Source organism: Biomphalaria glabrata, chromosome 2 (genome assembly GCF_947242115.1).
Source record: "Biomphalaria glabrata chromosome 2, xgBioGlab47.1, whole genome shotgun sequence".
Lineage (NCBI taxonomy): Eukaryota > Metazoa > Mollusca > Gastropoda > Planorbidae > Biomphalaria > Biomphalaria glabrata.
In genome coordinates, this window is record NC_074712.1 from 36,426,213 (window position 1) to 36,442,912 (window position 16,700).

Here is a 16,700-nt window from a genome sequence, read left to right on the forward strand (position 1 = left end):
CTGTGCAGTACAGTTCAGCACAGCAAGACAGATTGGGTCCAGAGTGAAGTCAGTCCAGAACAGTTGAGTACAGCCAAGTTCAAGACAAGATATAGAGCCCAGTACTAGTTCAGTACAATAGTTACAGTTAGATGTCTAGTATTGCCAATTGTACAGTATTAGGCTTTTATTTGTTACATTCATTAATGTCCTTGAGTTGGTTGTGCTGTGTTTGCAAAGAGCCGAATAGAAAGTCGTAAACAGACAGACAGATCTACATATATATTTGTTTTTGTTGATGAGGAAAGTGTGTAAATATGAATATAATATATTTTTATTTATTTATCAGTAAACAGATGTATTGTATATTTCTGAACTAATTCTATTATAGTTGAATTTTTTAAATTTTTGAATGGTTTAAGTTTTAAATAGGATGAGTCATAGTTTGAACAAAAAATTTATACAAAGTAAAAGTGATTATGTAAATATAATATTATAGTCAACATTTTTTTTTTGAAAGATTAGGGTTGAAATTAAATTTTTATTTATTATTAATTTTGACATGAAAAACATCTGTTTTATATGTTTTTTTCTGAACTGCCTGTGAATTGGCATGTGTCTAACTAGCATGTCTAACACTCACAGGTGTGCAAAAAAAAAAAGTAAACATTAATAATAATATAGCAGACTAAAGTAAATAAATTTAAAATACAAATGTTGACACAACTTACATTTTTTTTTTATTTGAAGGGAGATATGAACTCTTCAAAGCAATCAACATAAAATTCTTATTGAATTTTAGCACAGTCCTAATTTGTTTTTAAAATTTCAGTATTTATTTGTTGAATATCTCGAATGGAGCGTGTATCCAAAATTAGAATCTATATCATAATAAATCTGATGTAGATCTAAATCTATGTAACCTTTGAAGAATCTATTAGATCTAAAGCTAGATCTATATTTGCCTCAGTATCTCCATCTAATGATTGATGCCAATTAAAAAATGTGATTATATTAAATATTTATAATATATTTATTTATTTCACTTAGTTTTTGGTAATAACTCTACTCTCTAGAGATCTAGAGCTTTCCAATAAAATTATATTATCTAGAATCTAGATAGATCTATACTAGTCTATAAAAAAGACTAGACTAGACTCAAAAGACAAACAGTGTAAACTAGTCTGTCTAGATTACTAGATAAATTCACTAAACGTCTATATAGAATTAGAATATATATATATATATATATATATATATATATATATATATATATATATATATATATATATATATATATATATTTTAAAATACTGATAATAGATCTATAGATCTTGTCCTACTAAGAATCTCTAGAGATTATTCTAGTTATAGACGACATGTGACATAGTGATGATGAGATTTATCCGCTTTATAATTTTTTTTTTTATTTATAAAAAATTGCCTAAAATTTAGTAAAATGGAAAAACATTTTACTTACTAAACAATAAAACATCATTACATTACAATTTTAGTATTTTCATTACTCAAATTACTGTCACTCAAGTTGAGTGTCAGTCACAGTGTCAAATTTTTCATAAGTCAAGTAGAGTAGATCTATAAAACTAATAAATAAAATTAAAGTCAATAAAGTAGATCTAGATCTATATATTAAATTATTAAGTAAGAATACCAAGAAGATAACTAAAGACTTTAGTCTTAGTAAAGCCTAAACACTAAAGGAAAGGCGAAAAAATGTTTTAAAAAGTTAAAAGTGCCTTGATTTAAATTATTATTGAAAAGCTAATCCTGCCTGGTATTACTGGTAACTCCTACAAATTCTAGTCTAGATCTAGATCTAATGACTAATGATCACTAATCTAAGTCTAAGTCTAAGATCTTGATGTAGATTATTGTAGATTTAATTGACTAGATCAGTAACGTTTCAGCCTTTACTCTTTACACTGTGAATAACATATCTCTGAAAACAGTACTGTTTGTTCTAGGATCTAGACACATCTTGTCTAGATCTAGATCTAGATGTAGTCATATCTAGTGTCTAAAAATAAAATCTCGATGAGTGATAGACATAGTTTAAATTGTGTAGCTTCCCTTGCCGGAACTAAAATAACATGATAAGTCGGCTACGCCCACAAAAAAAAAAATTCTTGGGATCATCCATTTAACACAACAGCAAGGAATAATGCGAAAAAAAAATCAAATAATAAAGAAAAAATGAATGAAAAGAAAACTTATAATTGTTGGCACAAAATAATCTTTAAAAAAAACTAAGCGATACAATAATAATAAAAATGTTGAAAAAAATAATAATAATAAAAATTATTGATCTTGAAAAGGGAAAAGGGTGTTCATTGTAATTAAGTTTAATAATATAATGTAACTACATAACATTCATATACTAATGTAATAGGCCCTTCTCCTATACCCAGTGCAAAGGATTTATCATACACATGGGCGTAGCCAGGGGGGGGGAAGTTTGGGGTTCAAACCTCCCCCCCACCCGAAGGGGGGAGTCGAAATTTAATTACTGATTTTTTGCTTTGATTTTGTTTATTTTAGGTGAGTTTTTAATACTAAACCATCACTTGCTCCAGCACAACCAAAGGGACTTTGAGTTTAAAACCCCCTACCAGGGGGGTTCGAGTTTAAAACCCCTACCAGAGGGGTTCGAGTTTAAAAACCCCTACCAGGGGTTTTGAGTTTAAAACCCCCTATTTAGGTTAAAACCCCCTACCAGGGGTTTTGAGTTTTAAACACTCTACCTGGGTTTTTTGTAGTTAACTCCCCCTCTTCTATAAAACAAAACAAAAAAAATGCAAACTAAAATCCCCTAATTCCAAGAGTACAGTTAAGGAAGATTTTGATTTTAAAACCTCCTCTAAAATTTACGATAAACCCCCTCTTCAATATATAAAAAAAAGCTAATTATGCACTCAAAATGTTATGAGCGTAGCTAAATGGGTTTTGACTCAGATTTGAGTTTAAACCCCACTTCAGCGGGGTTTGAAGGTAAAAAATACCTCTTTAATAATAAAAACAAAGCAAATTATACACTCAAAATGTTATGAGTGTAGTCAAAGGGGTTTTGAGTTTAAACTCCCAGCCAGTGTAAGAAAAAAAGCAAATTACGCACTCAAAATGCTATGAGCGTTGCCAAAAGGGGTTTTGAGTTTAAGGGGGGGAGGGGTTTGAGGCTAAAAATACCTCTTCAATATAAAAAAAATGCAAATTACACACTAAAATTATTTGAGCGTAGCCAATCCAATCGGGGGTTTTGAGTTTAAACCCCTCTTCTACAGATGGCTTTTTTTTTTAAGTTTAAAACCCCTCCAGATGGTTTTGAGTTTAAGATCCCCCTACAGAGCATTTTGAGGTAAAAAAAAAAAAAAACAGATGATTTTGACGATAAAACTTCTCTTTTCGATATAAAATCTAAAGCAAACTACAGTCACTTAATTCCAAGAGCGTATTCAAGAGAGGTTACACATTTTTACCAGTGGCAGGGCTCCATTAATAAACTGCAGTGAATAGTCATCTGCCGAAATTGAAATACACTAAATGTGGCTCAACAAAGATGGCTAAGACAGATTTTAGGAGTCAGTTATAGAGATCGGGTCTAAATCAAGGAAATCCTATGCCGAACTGGGAGTCGACTCCTTAGTAAGATTGTGAGAGAGCGACGCATGAAGTTTGCGGGACATGTTCTCTGACAAAATGAATTACGCATAAGAAGAGTTGCAATGATATCCTAGTACAACTTGACGCCACTCATTCATGGAGGTCCTCATGGCAGGTGGGAAGAGGCTTCAGACATTACCAGTGACAGATTTTTATGGAAACAGCTTGACGTCAAATGCTCCAAACGGCGCGGGAGGGTCTAAGTCAGTAAGAATAGCACATTAGGTTTTTGAAATAAAACTTTTTAATAGCAGGAAAATGCACATTAGATACCTCAGAATATGCATTTTGTTGGCTTTCAATACCAGAAATAGTGCTTGGCAGCGGGGCTTCGCCCCGCGCTGCGGGAGCTCACAGCGCTCCCCCAGACCCGGGCCCCTTGCTAGTAATGGCGGGGAATTTACAATTTATTGAAACAGCTTAACAGCAAATGCGCCGAACGGCGCGGGAGGGTCTAAGTCAGTAAGAATAGCACATTAGGTTTTTGAAATAGAACTTTTTAATAGCAGGAAAATGCACTGTCGATACCTCATAATATGCATTTTGTTGGTTTTCAATATCAGAAATGGTGCTTGGCGGCGGGGCTTGGCCCCGCGCTGGGGGAGCTCCTGGCTACGCCCATGATCATACATATTCTTTTTTTCGATGAGAGCCCCTTTGTATTACGATGAGACAATCTAAGTTAAAATAACAGCACAAAATTAAATTAAAATATCAATCTTCCTAATTTAAATCATTCTTATTACAGTATATCGGTGCTGTTACATGTTTTAATCTTCATTCTGCATTTTTTATTCGTTATCGTACATTTCTTCATTAAATTAATTGAAATTGTCTTGCTAATTTTATAGACATAGGCAGATATTGGTAGACAGACAGACAAATCTGACATAGAAAGGAAGATCATTGCATCTTAGCCCAATTACCTACACAAACACAGGATGGCATGAGATGATCAATGTACGTCATGCAATCATGAAAGCAGTCTGAAGTGCATATGACACTGCCAGGCAGATATTCACTGTATAAGATCAGCAGGACCTATGTATTGAAATTAGTACCCACAAATTTCAAACGTAGAATCGTTTCAATATTTAGGAAGCATAATATGATAAATTACAAAAATGACCTAATGCCAGAAGTAAAGAAACGACGAGTGGCAGGCAACAGCCTAGAGTTTTCCATAAAACACAATTAAAAGCAAACTTATATCTAGGAAAACAAAGAAAACAATTTACAAAACCATCGTTAGACCTATGCAAGCAAAACCTGGACGCTGACAAAAAACACAGAAAATCTGCTAAATACTTGGGAAAGAAAAATATTCAGAAAACTTTATGGTGCTATAGGCCTACACGACGAAACCGGATGGAGGATTAGCACCAACCAAGAAATAATATACCAACTATATGAAGACCCCTCCATAGTGACGGAAATAAAAAGAAAAAGATTACGTTGGGCAGAGAATACCAGAGAATAGAGGAGCAAAGATTGTTCACCGTCAAAATCCAAAAGGTAGGCGCCTCAAAGGCAGACCACAAATATGGTGGCTTGACGCAGATCTACGAAAGCTAAAAGTCTGGGCATGGAAACGTATAAAGCCCAGGGTAGATCAGAATGGAGAGATGTGCTAAAGCAGGCCAGATGGATGAAAGATCAGGACCTAGAAGTAAATTAGAAAAATTTTATAAGATACAACTAATTTAATTCAACATGTGTTGATCTTTAAAAAAAACATCTAGTGTCTTTATAATATGTCTCTTTATATGTGAAAATTTATGACTTAAAGTCTCTTTTTAGCGGCCCCCGAAAAGACGCTATTAGTTTTGTGTGAAATGTCTGTCCGTCCACCCCATTTAGATCTCGTAAACTAAAAAAGATAGTGAAAATCCGACATCATAATATTTTAGTCCATTCCAACTTTTGATGCAACGACAACACACAGAATAAGTAAAAAAAAAATTACTAGAATTTCCAGGATAATTTGTAGCACAATTAGGTTTGTATACACTGTCGTTTGTGCGTGAAATTTTCTTTCTTGTTGAATAGTTGTGTCTTTAGGTATATGAATAAGTCTGCATTGGACGTGTCTTTTGTCAAGAATACTATGTCTGTGTTTAGTCACGCTTAGTTCTCATTGTTCTTATAGTGGAGAGGGAGTTCTAGCTGTGGATTCTGTTTGCGCTACAGTTTTAACCCCGTTTTAATGGTACGTAAGTACATATATGTATCAATCAGGTTAATACGGGTGTCGTTAATGAAAGTTCTGTGATTTAGCAGCATCGCTAGTGTTAGGCTTGGGCTACGATGGAGAGTGTAGTTTTGAGCTCGCCTTTGTAGCCGTGACTGACCCTTGATTAGTTTGAGCCTTGCATCTCCGTGTTGTAGTATTTGGAGACAGCGGGCTGTGTGGCCGAAGTTGAGTGTGCGTGCGTGAGGTGTGTTCATTTGTGTAATTAATAATGCATTACTTTATTACCACATGATTTGTATATATTCCGAATATTTAAGTATTTGTATTTAGAATTAAATATTGTTATTGACCACTTAATTACAGTTCGGTTATTATGCAACTTGGTTTGCTGCTGTTCTTTGATGAATACATTAGCCTAATGAGGTGGGGAACCAGTTTAATTATATCATCCCCTAAATAAACCAGTAAAACCCACCTTGACATGCACCCATGCTAATTTCAATATAAAAACCATATAGGCCTAACAGCTGCTAACTTTCTATTGGCATTATTCTTTTTATTAAAAAAAAACTGAATACAACAAAATTTGAACAATAGAATGTCAGGCTTTTATTTTTAGTTTTCAACACAACCAGGTATCATGACCAACATTTCTATCACTTACCACTGCATCAGCCACATTTTTATATTCATCAACTACAAACTTGTAAATTTTAAGTCTACAGTATCATCATAATGTACTGATGCAGTGTAAGCAAATAGAAATAATATTACTTAATTTTCTTTTATGGGTTCAATGCATTATATACTTCAGTCTGTTTTATTCATATGACAATTGATAAAAATGTGACAAAAAAGATGAATGTGAAAAATGAAATAGTACAACAAAAGCAGTGTAAAAGCATTCATTGTTGTACATTTTGACAAGATGAACATTAAAATAGCATAAAAATCTGCTTAAGTTGAAAGAAGGATTGAACAATAATTAAAGTCACTGAATCAAACTCCTGCCTTGATTTTCCAACACAATTACAAAATTATGGACATTATCAATTTACTCCCTTGCAAAGAGCAATCTACAATCTTCCAACTAAGAACAGGACACACACCTTTAAATTATCACCTTAACAGCACTAATGCCACTCAACCATCCCTCTGTAGACACTGCATCCACCCTTATAAAACTGTTAATCATTTTCTCTTTGAATGCCCCATTTTAATCCACCTTAGTCAGACCATATTACCATTACAGCCCAACATAACCAACACTCTGTCTGGCTAGAAGAAATAGAAGTGAAAAAAAAAATTTCCTATTCAACTAGATCATAATTTCAGACAAATGAAAAAAAAAACATTATTATAAAGCAAGACAATCCAATTGATTTGCACAACAGCAACTGTCATTCTCAGGCTTAAAATAGCAACATGAAAAATGTGGCGAAGTGTGTAGTTGAGGAATGCTTTCTCCTTTTGTTATTTTCGGATCTGAATTAAATTTTAATAAGCTTTACAATTAAGTTTAATAAACAAAATATCATCCACTTTTGAAAAATAAACAGATCTGTTTTAAAATTAATGCTTAATCGAAAGCCTCTGACTAGTAAAAAAAAACTATTATTAAACATTGAAGAAAATAAAATATATGTCTATATATAAGTACCCTTTACATGTCGTTTTAAAGTATAAATAGCATATTAAGAAGTCAAGCAAATTTAATAGGTCCAACACAATTTGGAAATATTTACTTAGTCAACATTTGATTTAACTCTACTTAGAAAATATCTTATTTCTAAGTGGATATTTAAAAAAAAACAAAAAAAAACTAGCAACTTTTATTGGGGAAGTCAGGAGAGGTATAGAGGAATTTTAACATCCCTGATTGCTACAAAAAAATAAGTATAGATTGTAGCCATTTGTATTGTATGTATTGTTCCATTCCATTTTAAAAACATGTCTAATTAAAACTAAACAAAATAAAAATGTTAGATAAAGGATTTTCTCTACAATTTACTATCTATTTTGCTAGTTTCAATCTTTAGAGCTGCGTTTAAAACTTCTGTTGTATTAGCATAGTCGCCGAATTCTTGTTCTCTGTGCTCATATAAAATACCCTGATCACCTGACCCAATGACAAATACTCCTGTGATGAAACATGTGTACCAATGTATTAACAAAACAAATTGTGAATCAGAAGATAATTCTTTTTTAAATATCAAATTTAAATAATGGATTCATATTTTTTTTTACAAGACAGTGTTATAACAAAGCCAAGCACACAAAATATTTTTACCTCCAAGTATGCGGCCTTCACCTTTCATATTACCATCAACTCCTTTTTTTCTGGTATCCAAAATTTTTTTAATCACACTCAGTCTAAGCAAGCCAGAAAATAGCATGGTTCGTTCTACTGGCCCATAGAATCGACGCTGGTGAGAACAAATTATTTTAAAATTTATATATATGTAAACATAAATATTATGAAGTTTTTTCTTAATCATTAAAAAAAGCTATAATAAACAAAGGAGTGCTAGATCTGTTTAAAACTATTTGACTACAACAAAATGATTTATATCAATGAACAAAATATTTAAAAGGATTCTGTGTACAATTAAAATCTCTTTGAAACACACTGATAATATGACAGCTTCTTTCTGATTAATTTAATTGCCTTGACACTGAGAAATAAAAAAAAAAGAGTTTTTGATATACTTACTTCTTTGTCTAAGAAAATCTCTCCTTTAAAAAAAGGCTGGAATTCAGCTACCCCCAGGTCCTCATGTACAACTGCATACAGAGGTACACCATGGTCATCAAGCTGAGGCTTCAGAGAGGACAGCTCTTGAGCTTCCTGTAATTAGAATCAAACCTGTGATCACCTTATGCAATAATCTTCTAGCTACCAACTCTGTGTAACAAAATAAGTCAATCCAGTCCTACCTCCCTGCACAATAATCATCCAGGTCTTCTGACTGCCATGATCACAGCACCATTTTTCTGCCACAACTGGGAAGCCTGCAACAACCCACATTTGAACTATATGTAACTCATGAAGTAAAAGGGAGAGCAGAAGGAATAAAGCAATGACGGAAAGACATAATCAAGGAATGGATAGCATTCACACCGAAGAACTCATTTGACAGCAGAAAAAGGGAAGAGAATGCTTGAACTAAACCTAGAGTACACGAGACTAAGACTAAATCCAATGAAGTACAAGTACTATTAAAAATATGTCTCCAAAAAAAAAGAACTCTTTCTCATCAGTAGCATTTGCTAGGGTCACTCTGCCACCCTGAGGTCAAAGGTCACACAATCATCTAGTCCCGCCCCCACCAACAATACAAACAGTTATCTGACAAATAGGTGTTTGGCTATTGTCATAATTAGGATAACAATTATTCTACATTTTCTCTCATTAAAAAAATTTTGTCCCCAGTACTGCCTTAAATATGTATGCATTACTTTTTATATTCTAGTGTTTTAATATTAGATACCTTGCCACAAACAACATTAATAAATACATCAATTAAATTTACCATTATTTCTTTAAGATCACTACCAAAAGTTCTAAGTTTTGTTTGTGCTAAATAATCCAGGGTCGCCTTCTCTGGCCTTTTAACAAACGGGTTGACTGGAAGATTGCACAAAATTCCTACACCAACAACAGCAACAGCACCTGCAAGTCCAAGTTTTGTGAAAGCACCCATGGAACCACAAAAACTAAGAAAGAAAGTTGTAAAAATTGATAAATATTTCATTTAATAAATAACAAACTCAAGTCAGCTAAAAAATGAATACCTGGTATTATAAATCACTACAAAACAACTGTCCAACAATTAAATTTTTAAACTAAAAAAACAACATTGAAAATTTAAAATATTAAAATGTTCATAGCGTAAAAAGAAAAGTCAACAATCCTTTATCTTGTCCTTACATACTGGTAAGTAATGGAGAAAATGCCTTTTTAAATATCAATAAATACAACAGTGATTTAAAATGGTTAAACATTATGAAACAGTTGAGGACTATAATAGTTGGCTAACACCTGGTATGTGAACAGCTAATAATGTTACTTTTACTGAAAGTCAACATTTTATTTTTTTTTAAAAAAGCAATAATGATGATGATTTTATAATTTATATTCATATGACTAACTTTAAAATTTTTAAAGTAGGCTACCTGATTTCTAACCACAAGGAGATCTCATTCAATATAAACATTCAATGCACATGAAGGTGGGCTTTTTATCACTAGACCTATACTGAATAGAAAAAAAATGTATTACATGTTTTTCAGGCATAATATAACTTTTATATATTCCTATATATACATGACAAAAAAATACTATATTGTACAAGATGAAACAACTTTCGTATTCAAGATAAATGATAAATATAAATCTTGATACTGGATGTGATACTTTCTTTTTGTCCATTATTGTATGTAAGGTATATCATTTAACCAGCTATAACAATGCATTCAAAATATCAAAATAGCTAACGAATACAATATTGACTGCACACAGTAGAATGTTCAAAAATATTTTTTTACAATTAAATCAATATAATAATTATGTGAACATCTATGCGATACAAAAAAATAAATAAATAATATTAATAATCAGAGAGAATCATGATTCAAGAGGCCACCATCACAAAGTGGACGATGAGACAGTATACCAAAGTCTCACGAATGTATTGTCTTGCATGATAGGGATATGATAGAGAGAGGACTGGTACATGTTCAGATTCAGGCGACTCCTTGTATAGGAACAGGTAGACCTGTCGCATGTTGCTTGTCAAGAAACGTGTTCCAGATAAGGTGGAGCGCAGAAAGCTCCACAATTTGGGTTCGGGATTGAGCTGTGAGCACCAATTAATCATTTTCCTACAATTTCTCCTAGTAAGAACATTGCTTATAAAATAAAATTAGACTATATGAGGGGGTTAGGCACGTCAATACTGAAGTGTGAGAAATATTCTTCAAGGCAGTAGATATCTATTTTAATAATTATATTTTAAAACTTAATTACAACTAATGACGTCGTCAACCAGCCATGTCACATTGACATATCATTGTCAAACTCAAAACTTCAAGAATGAAGAAACGCCATGACGACGTGTACGTTACTACTACTAGTAGTACTAGATCTAGATCTAGTAGACTAGATTAGTAATGAAGTAATGTGAATTAAGTTACAGTGATTGATTGAGCCTAATTGAGGTCTACTATCTACTAGACATAAAATTAGATCTAGAATCTATAGATCTAGATCTAAAGAGTAAATCTATAATCTATAGTATAGATCTAGTAATCTATACGCCTCTATAGAATAGATCTAACTACTACTAGCAATAAACCAAAGACAAGGTATATTAGATTACACTTTCATTGGTAAATAAAGTGTTGGTCATGTGATTTTTCATTTCCTGTTACTATATTTAGCCTCTTGTTTATATGAGGTTCTTACTGCCTTAGCCTTAGACCTGGCTTCGCTCAAAACACGTTTAGATCTCTTACTCTATTCATTAATCAGTGACTGTAACTGTAGACTGTAGTAGAACTAGACTCTATCATTTAGAAAAGTGTAAAAGATGAAAATGTTTAAACCGAAAGCCCTCTCTGAGGTGCTCAGTCAAGCAAATACTGGAGGTGTAGGTAGCACTCTGTAAGTTTTATTAATTTTAGAGATTCAACTCGGTATTATTCTAGATCTAGTCTTAATTTAGAATAGAATTCATCCAATAGATTCGATATTATTATAATTTATTATTATTGTAGAAGCCTAAGAAGGTAGATCTTTTCTAAGATGATTGTAATTGTATATTAAATGTTGATGTAGAATGTACAGTATATAATTATAATATAATATTTAGATGTTTATATAATAGACTCTTAGTCACTATCACTATAATGATTTAGCTAGAGTTAGAGCTATCTACATCAGTGATTCCCAAGCCCAAAGTGGTCTCTAGATCTATTTCTTAGTATATAGACCCTCAGGCCTCACTCAGTCAGGGGTCTATAAAGACTTTCAAGTGGTCTTCGAAAGTGGAAAAATAAATTGGAGGTCTATGAGGGCAATTAAGAAGAAGAAGTTCAGAAGTATTTACAAAAACTACTTTAGTAACACCATATATACTTTTTGGCCTGTAAATTCTAATTCCCTTTAGAATAAAATGCTTCTGCTTTGCTTCTCCCATGGAACTGTTTGAAAGGGATGCTCCTTCCCACAGTTAGTCCTCACCACCCAGTTCAAGGGGAACACTTTTTTTTCATTGTCATATTCACCATTTTGTTTAGTTTCTTTTTTTTTTTTCTTCTCATTTTCAGTCTTCTCAATAATGAAGGATCGTTGCTGGCATTTTCTGGATTTACTGATAAAGATGCTTCTGCAGCCGCAGCTATTGCAAGCAACATTTGGTCTTCCTTTTACAAAAGTGGCCAATACTCACTTGATGATGGAAGATTGAACTGTGTTCTTGTTGAATGTAAGGTATGGAAATGCATACATTGCTTTAGTATTGCTGATAGATTAAATAAGCATTATATTTAATGTGATATTTGTTTTTTAAAATGTATTTTACACTTATTTATTATTATTTCAGCAAGGTAAAATTGCTATCACAAAAGTTGCAAACTTACTTTTGTGTCTTTGTGCCAAGGAATCAGTTAATTATGGAATGTTAAAAGCCAAGGTAAATTTACTACATTCATCAATTATTGTGTTTAAAAATACATGACATGTAAATATTGATTACAATTCTCCCTTTTCACAGTCAGATGTGCCTCCTTAAAAATAGTGACTAGAAAAAAGCAAAATTTATGAAAAGCTCATGTCAGTCATCTAACTAACATAATTCAATCTTAATCTCTTAGTGCTTGTTTTTTAATTTAATACCCTTTCAGAAGTGTATTATCTGTTCATTATATTTCATTAACTTTTTTTAAGGCTAATATAATCTAATGTAATTTTTACATACGTGATGACTTGATGACAAGCCTTATTATATACATATATATATATATATATATATATACACACACACAATGCTTTTTTGTTAGGGTACGCACCGGTACGGCTTACCTGCAGCTTTTTCAATGTGGGGAAAAAATTATTACTTTTCTTGTATTTTAATGTTTATTATTAATTTATTAGTAGTTAAATGTTAGGCAATCTATCTCTGATTACAGGCACACACACATATATATATATATTTATATATATATATATACACAACATATATCTGCGCTAGGTTAAAGCACCAGGGTGTGAAATAAAATATTTCTTGTAGACCAGCATCTACAAATGAATCCGTTTTCAGATCAATTATAGGTTGTCTAAAAGTTGTCTTATGGTCTCAATATGGATAAGCTCCTATTCTCTATCAAATACTCCTAATTTGCCATTTTACTTAGCCTCTGATAACATCACATGGCCTACTGATGCTTAGATATTAAGCCTGGTGAGTTCCCTTCTCAGACCATGTGGTCTATAGCAGATGATGTAAAGGTCATCTGTTTCTGTGGCCCAGGGTTAATGAGGGTGTCATATTGGCAGAACAAAGACCAACCATTTTTACTTTTCCCCAACTAATGTCAGAGAAATTAAAAATCCGGGACCCTCCAGTTCAGAACCCAAGCACTTTACCACTCAGCCACTGTGCCTCCAACACTTACTACATCTGAAACCAGGATCTTCTGTCAGATATAGCTTAGTAAGGCTGTTCATTTAAGAAAGGTGTATTCTTCATTGAAAAACTTGAAACACTATTTGATTGGGGAGTTAAATATTGTACAGATTGAAATCATTGCAAGAGATGGTAATGTGCAAGGAATAAAAATGAAAATTAAACGTAAAGGATGGGTTCAATATATGGTCACTTTATCATAAAAAACCATCAAGTACTTGAAAGATGTGCTGAACACTTTTAGGAGATGCTAAAAACAAAGGATGGATGTTACAATGAAGATTACAAACTACCTGAACATTTAGTAAACCAAACAATACTTAATGAAACTACAGAAACAATCAGGACTATGAATAATGACAAAACATCAGATACTTGGAAAATATCTTGAAAAAATCTTGGTTGATAACCAATATGGTTTCAGACTAACAGACCCAAACTTTGCCACATTTCTATCCTTAACTGTCTACTAGAAAATGCTATGAATAGGGCCTAGAGTAAACTGGTCCCCATCATTTCTGTAAGGTCAATAAATGGCCTATGAGAGTATTAAAGGAAATAGCTGTACAAGATATTGGAATACCTTTAAAAAAAATGACAAAGCTAACACATATGACAACTTGAAAAGTAAAGTCCTAATCCAGGGAGAACACTCACTGAAAGTTGAGACAAGGAAAATTAGTCTTGTGCATGCTAATCAACTTGACACTTGCGAGAAGTATCATTCACCAGCAAAACTAAGAAGACCATATTTAAAACTATCACTAGTCATGTGTGCAAGTGAGACCTGGATACTTACAAAAGTAACAAATAGTCTGCTAAACATTTAAGGTCCTTAGAAACTTAATGGCAAACATGTACCAACAAAGTGCTGTACTAACTATAAGAAGACCTAGATCTATATGTGTATAAAAATGGGAACATTTTAAAAAGCAAATTATGCTGGGCAGGTTACCTTGAAAGGGGAAAGCAATGTTCCAGTAAATACTCAGGAGACCCAAAAGGCAAATCACAAACAAGATGGCTGATGTAATGACATCTACATATTTAGTCTGAACATGATGAAAAGTTTTGGATATCATAATGGAATAATGTAATGTAGACTAGGGCCCTCCACGAGTTATATGAGTGTATAATATTTTTATCAAAACCATTATGTTCAAAAGTTACATAGACTTCCTTAGTAAATCTAAACCTTATCCAAATGGAACACCTCATAATGTTAGGCAACTTTGATCTCAGAACTGTAATATTTGGAATAGGTTTAAGCTGAATCTATAAAGCTCCATACAAGTCTTAGGATGTTATGTCTATTTTTCAATTGTATAGATTAAATGTTTCCACTTGATTTCTTCCAGTGTATATATTTTTCAAAGAAATTGTAATATTGATTCTTTTTTTTTTGGTTTCTATTTTTCACAAAAATTCTTGTTAGCTTAAATAATACACTTATAAGCTTAATAATACACTATAGAATGCTGAACTCAATAAGTGATGTCAACATTAGACACTGGGAACATCAGACTTTAAAAATACACTCTCACATAACATGGGTTACACACACTATATTATGAACTTTCTTACCAAGGGAAATAATTCTACATACTAATAACATACACATAAACACAAAAATGTCAACAATTCTTCTTTTTTTTTCAGATTGAGGCAATGGCTATGTACTTAGAAGAACCTTTGTCTCAACTGGCCTCTTCCTGAGTGAAAGTGTTATGACTATGTTGTGCATTGGATGGTGTTTGTATGAGTGAAAAATAGTTTGGAATGATTCATATTGATATTTTGGTGTTTTATTTAGAGTATTACAACTGCATTTCAGTTTTTATTTATGAAGATTTCATAAAATACAATTTTTTATCACAATTTTCTTTCTCTTTGTATTTGAATATGTTTTGTTTTTGTTTAGAGATAAATAAATATAAACATTCATTTTTTTTTTGCATACCGGTATAGCTATATGTTCAGCTTTAATCAAGCTTAGTAAATGAGTTGCCTTGCTTCCTTTACTGTTGGTGAATGAATTATTCCACATAGTTTTTTGAAGAATGTCTAAGATGACATGCAGTTACAACTACAGAGTGATCACCTAGCCAGCAAGCATTTTGCTGCTTGGCTATAAACTTTCAAGCATCACAGGTCAAATAAAAAATAATGTTAAGATCTTTGAGGGAAAGAAATATTTTCATCAGCTTTAATACTATTCAAATTGACATTTTTATTGAAAACTTATCTACACATAACGGGCTAATGACTTTTCAATCCAAGACACTTTTTTATTTTAAATTTTTTTTTTTAACATCACAAAAAAAAGTAATAATCTTAAAGGCTTAAATAAGGAAAAAAAATTTACTTGAACCTAATTTTCCATTACCTATTTTCCATACATCAACCTATTTTCCATACATCTCACATATGTAGTTGGGATTGCAAGTCACCTGCATACCTATAGGAGGACAAAGCCTTGGAAAGGGAAAAAAAAAAGGCAAAGTGAACTTCTGAAGCTATACAATTGAATGGAACATGGTAATAAGTTATTACTGAAATATATTTCTCAGAAGAAGCGACTTTTGTTTCTAGTTCATCATCAGACTACCATTCACAATTTTCTTGGGGCATTTACTTTGTGAAAATTTTCCTTTCACTAGTTGGATCTAAGCATTGATCAATGAAAATTATTTTTTTAACATCAGCATTATGCTAGGGGAAAAAAAAGTTTTTAAAGGAGCTCATGGAAACAGGTTTCTTTTGAACACCATTGAATATTCAAAGAGCACCTGTAGGTGAATGAGATTGTCCAAAAACTTGACAATCTTACTGCAATTTATGACCCGGCTTCAGGAGTCAACCCTAAGGAAAAATCAAGAGCTGGCGACCCTTGACATCTTTCTGCAATTTATGACCTGGCTTCAGGAGTGAACCCTAAGGAAAAATCAAGAGCTGGCGACCCTTGACATCTTTCTGCAATTTATGACCTGGCTTCAGGAGTCAACCCTAAGGAAAAATCAGGAGCTGGCGACCCTTGACATCTTTCTGCAATTTATGACCTGGCTTCAGGAGTCAACCCTAAGGAAAAATCAGGAGATGGCGACCCTTGACAGTGACTTTGGAGAAGGAAAACAATTATAACCTCTGCTGCCTTGCAGCTT

General features: G+C 32.6%; 3 protein-coding genes across 11 annotated transcripts in view; 1 reads left to right on the forward strand and 2 right to left on the reverse strand.

Moving 5' to 3' along the window:
- LOC106051632 (prominin-1-like) overlaps positions 1-2,073 on the reverse strand; it is a 57,691-nt gene extending 55,618 nt beyond the window's left edge. The window contains exons 1-2 of one of the 6 annotated variants that reach the window (XM_056020281.1): positions 1,922-2,073; positions 711-958 (exon numbers count right to left, since the gene is read on the reverse strand). In XM_056020281.1, coding sequence (XP_055876256.1) covers positions 711-760 — 50 coding nt within the window. In that variant the 5' untranslated portion in view covers positions 761-958; positions 1,922-2,073. Of the gene's footprint in view, positions 1-710; positions 959-1,459; positions 1,584-1,771 lie in introns of those variants that run through there. The other 5 variants (XM_056020280.1, XM_056020283.1, XM_056020282.1 and 2 more) reach the window with 5 other exon arrangements.
- A 4,363-nt stretch (positions 2,074-6,436) lies between these two features.
- On the reverse strand, positions 6,437-11,251 carry LOC106051922 (peroxiredoxin-like 2A). 4 transcript variants are annotated; one of them, XM_056020292.1, is made up of 7 exons: positions 11,233-11,251; positions 10,028-10,109; positions 9,385-9,568; positions 8,789-8,863; positions 8,565-8,699; positions 8,142-8,277; positions 6,437-7,991 (listed from the first exon to the last, which is right to left on the reverse strand). In XM_056020292.1, exons 2-7 carry the CDS (start codon positions 10,066-10,068, stop codon positions 7,852-7,854), a joined length of 711 nt encoding a protein of 236 aa, XP_055876267.1. In that variant the 5' UTR covers positions 10,069-10,109; positions 11,233-11,251; the 3' UTR covers positions 6,437-7,851. The 4 variants fall into 4 exon arrangements, with proteins under 4 accessions (XP_055876267.1, XP_055876264.1, XP_013062634.1 ...); XM_056020289.1 differs by lacking the exon at positions 11,233-11,251 and adding an exon at positions 10,881-11,226; XM_013207180.2 differs by lacking the exon at positions 11,233-11,251 and adding an exon at positions 10,881-11,217 and having other exon boundaries at positions 10,028-10,104.
- Positions 11,252-11,294: 43 nt separating this feature from the next.
- LOC106052129 (ragulator complex protein LAMTOR2-like) lies at positions 11,295-15,417 on the forward strand. Its single transcript, XM_013207443.2, has 4 exons — positions 11,295-11,516; positions 12,182-12,344; positions 12,457-12,546; positions 15,199-15,417. The coding sequence occupies exons 1-4, from the start codon at positions 11,443-11,445 to the stop codon at positions 15,253-15,255; spliced, it is 384 nt and encodes a 127-aa protein (XP_013062897.1). The 5' UTR covers positions 11,295-11,442; the 3' UTR covers positions 15,256-15,417.
- The last annotated feature ends 1,283 nt before the right edge of the window (positions 15,418-16,700 follow it).

Excerpts from the sequence above, each read along its gene's own strand:
- LOC106052129 (XM_013207443.2), top strand. The coding sequence starts at position 11,443 with ATGAAAATGTTTAAACCGAAAGCCCTCTCTGAGGTGCTCAGTCAAGCA. Across the intron at positions 11,517-12,181 it reads GGAGGTGTAGGTAGCACTCT|TCTTCTCAATAATGAAGGAT; the intron begins GTAAGTTTTATT and ends TCTCATTTTCAG. Across the intron at positions 12,345-12,456 it reads GTGTTCTTGTTGAATGTAAG|CAAGGTAAAATTGCTATCAC; the intron begins GTATGGAAATGC and ends TTATTATTTCAG.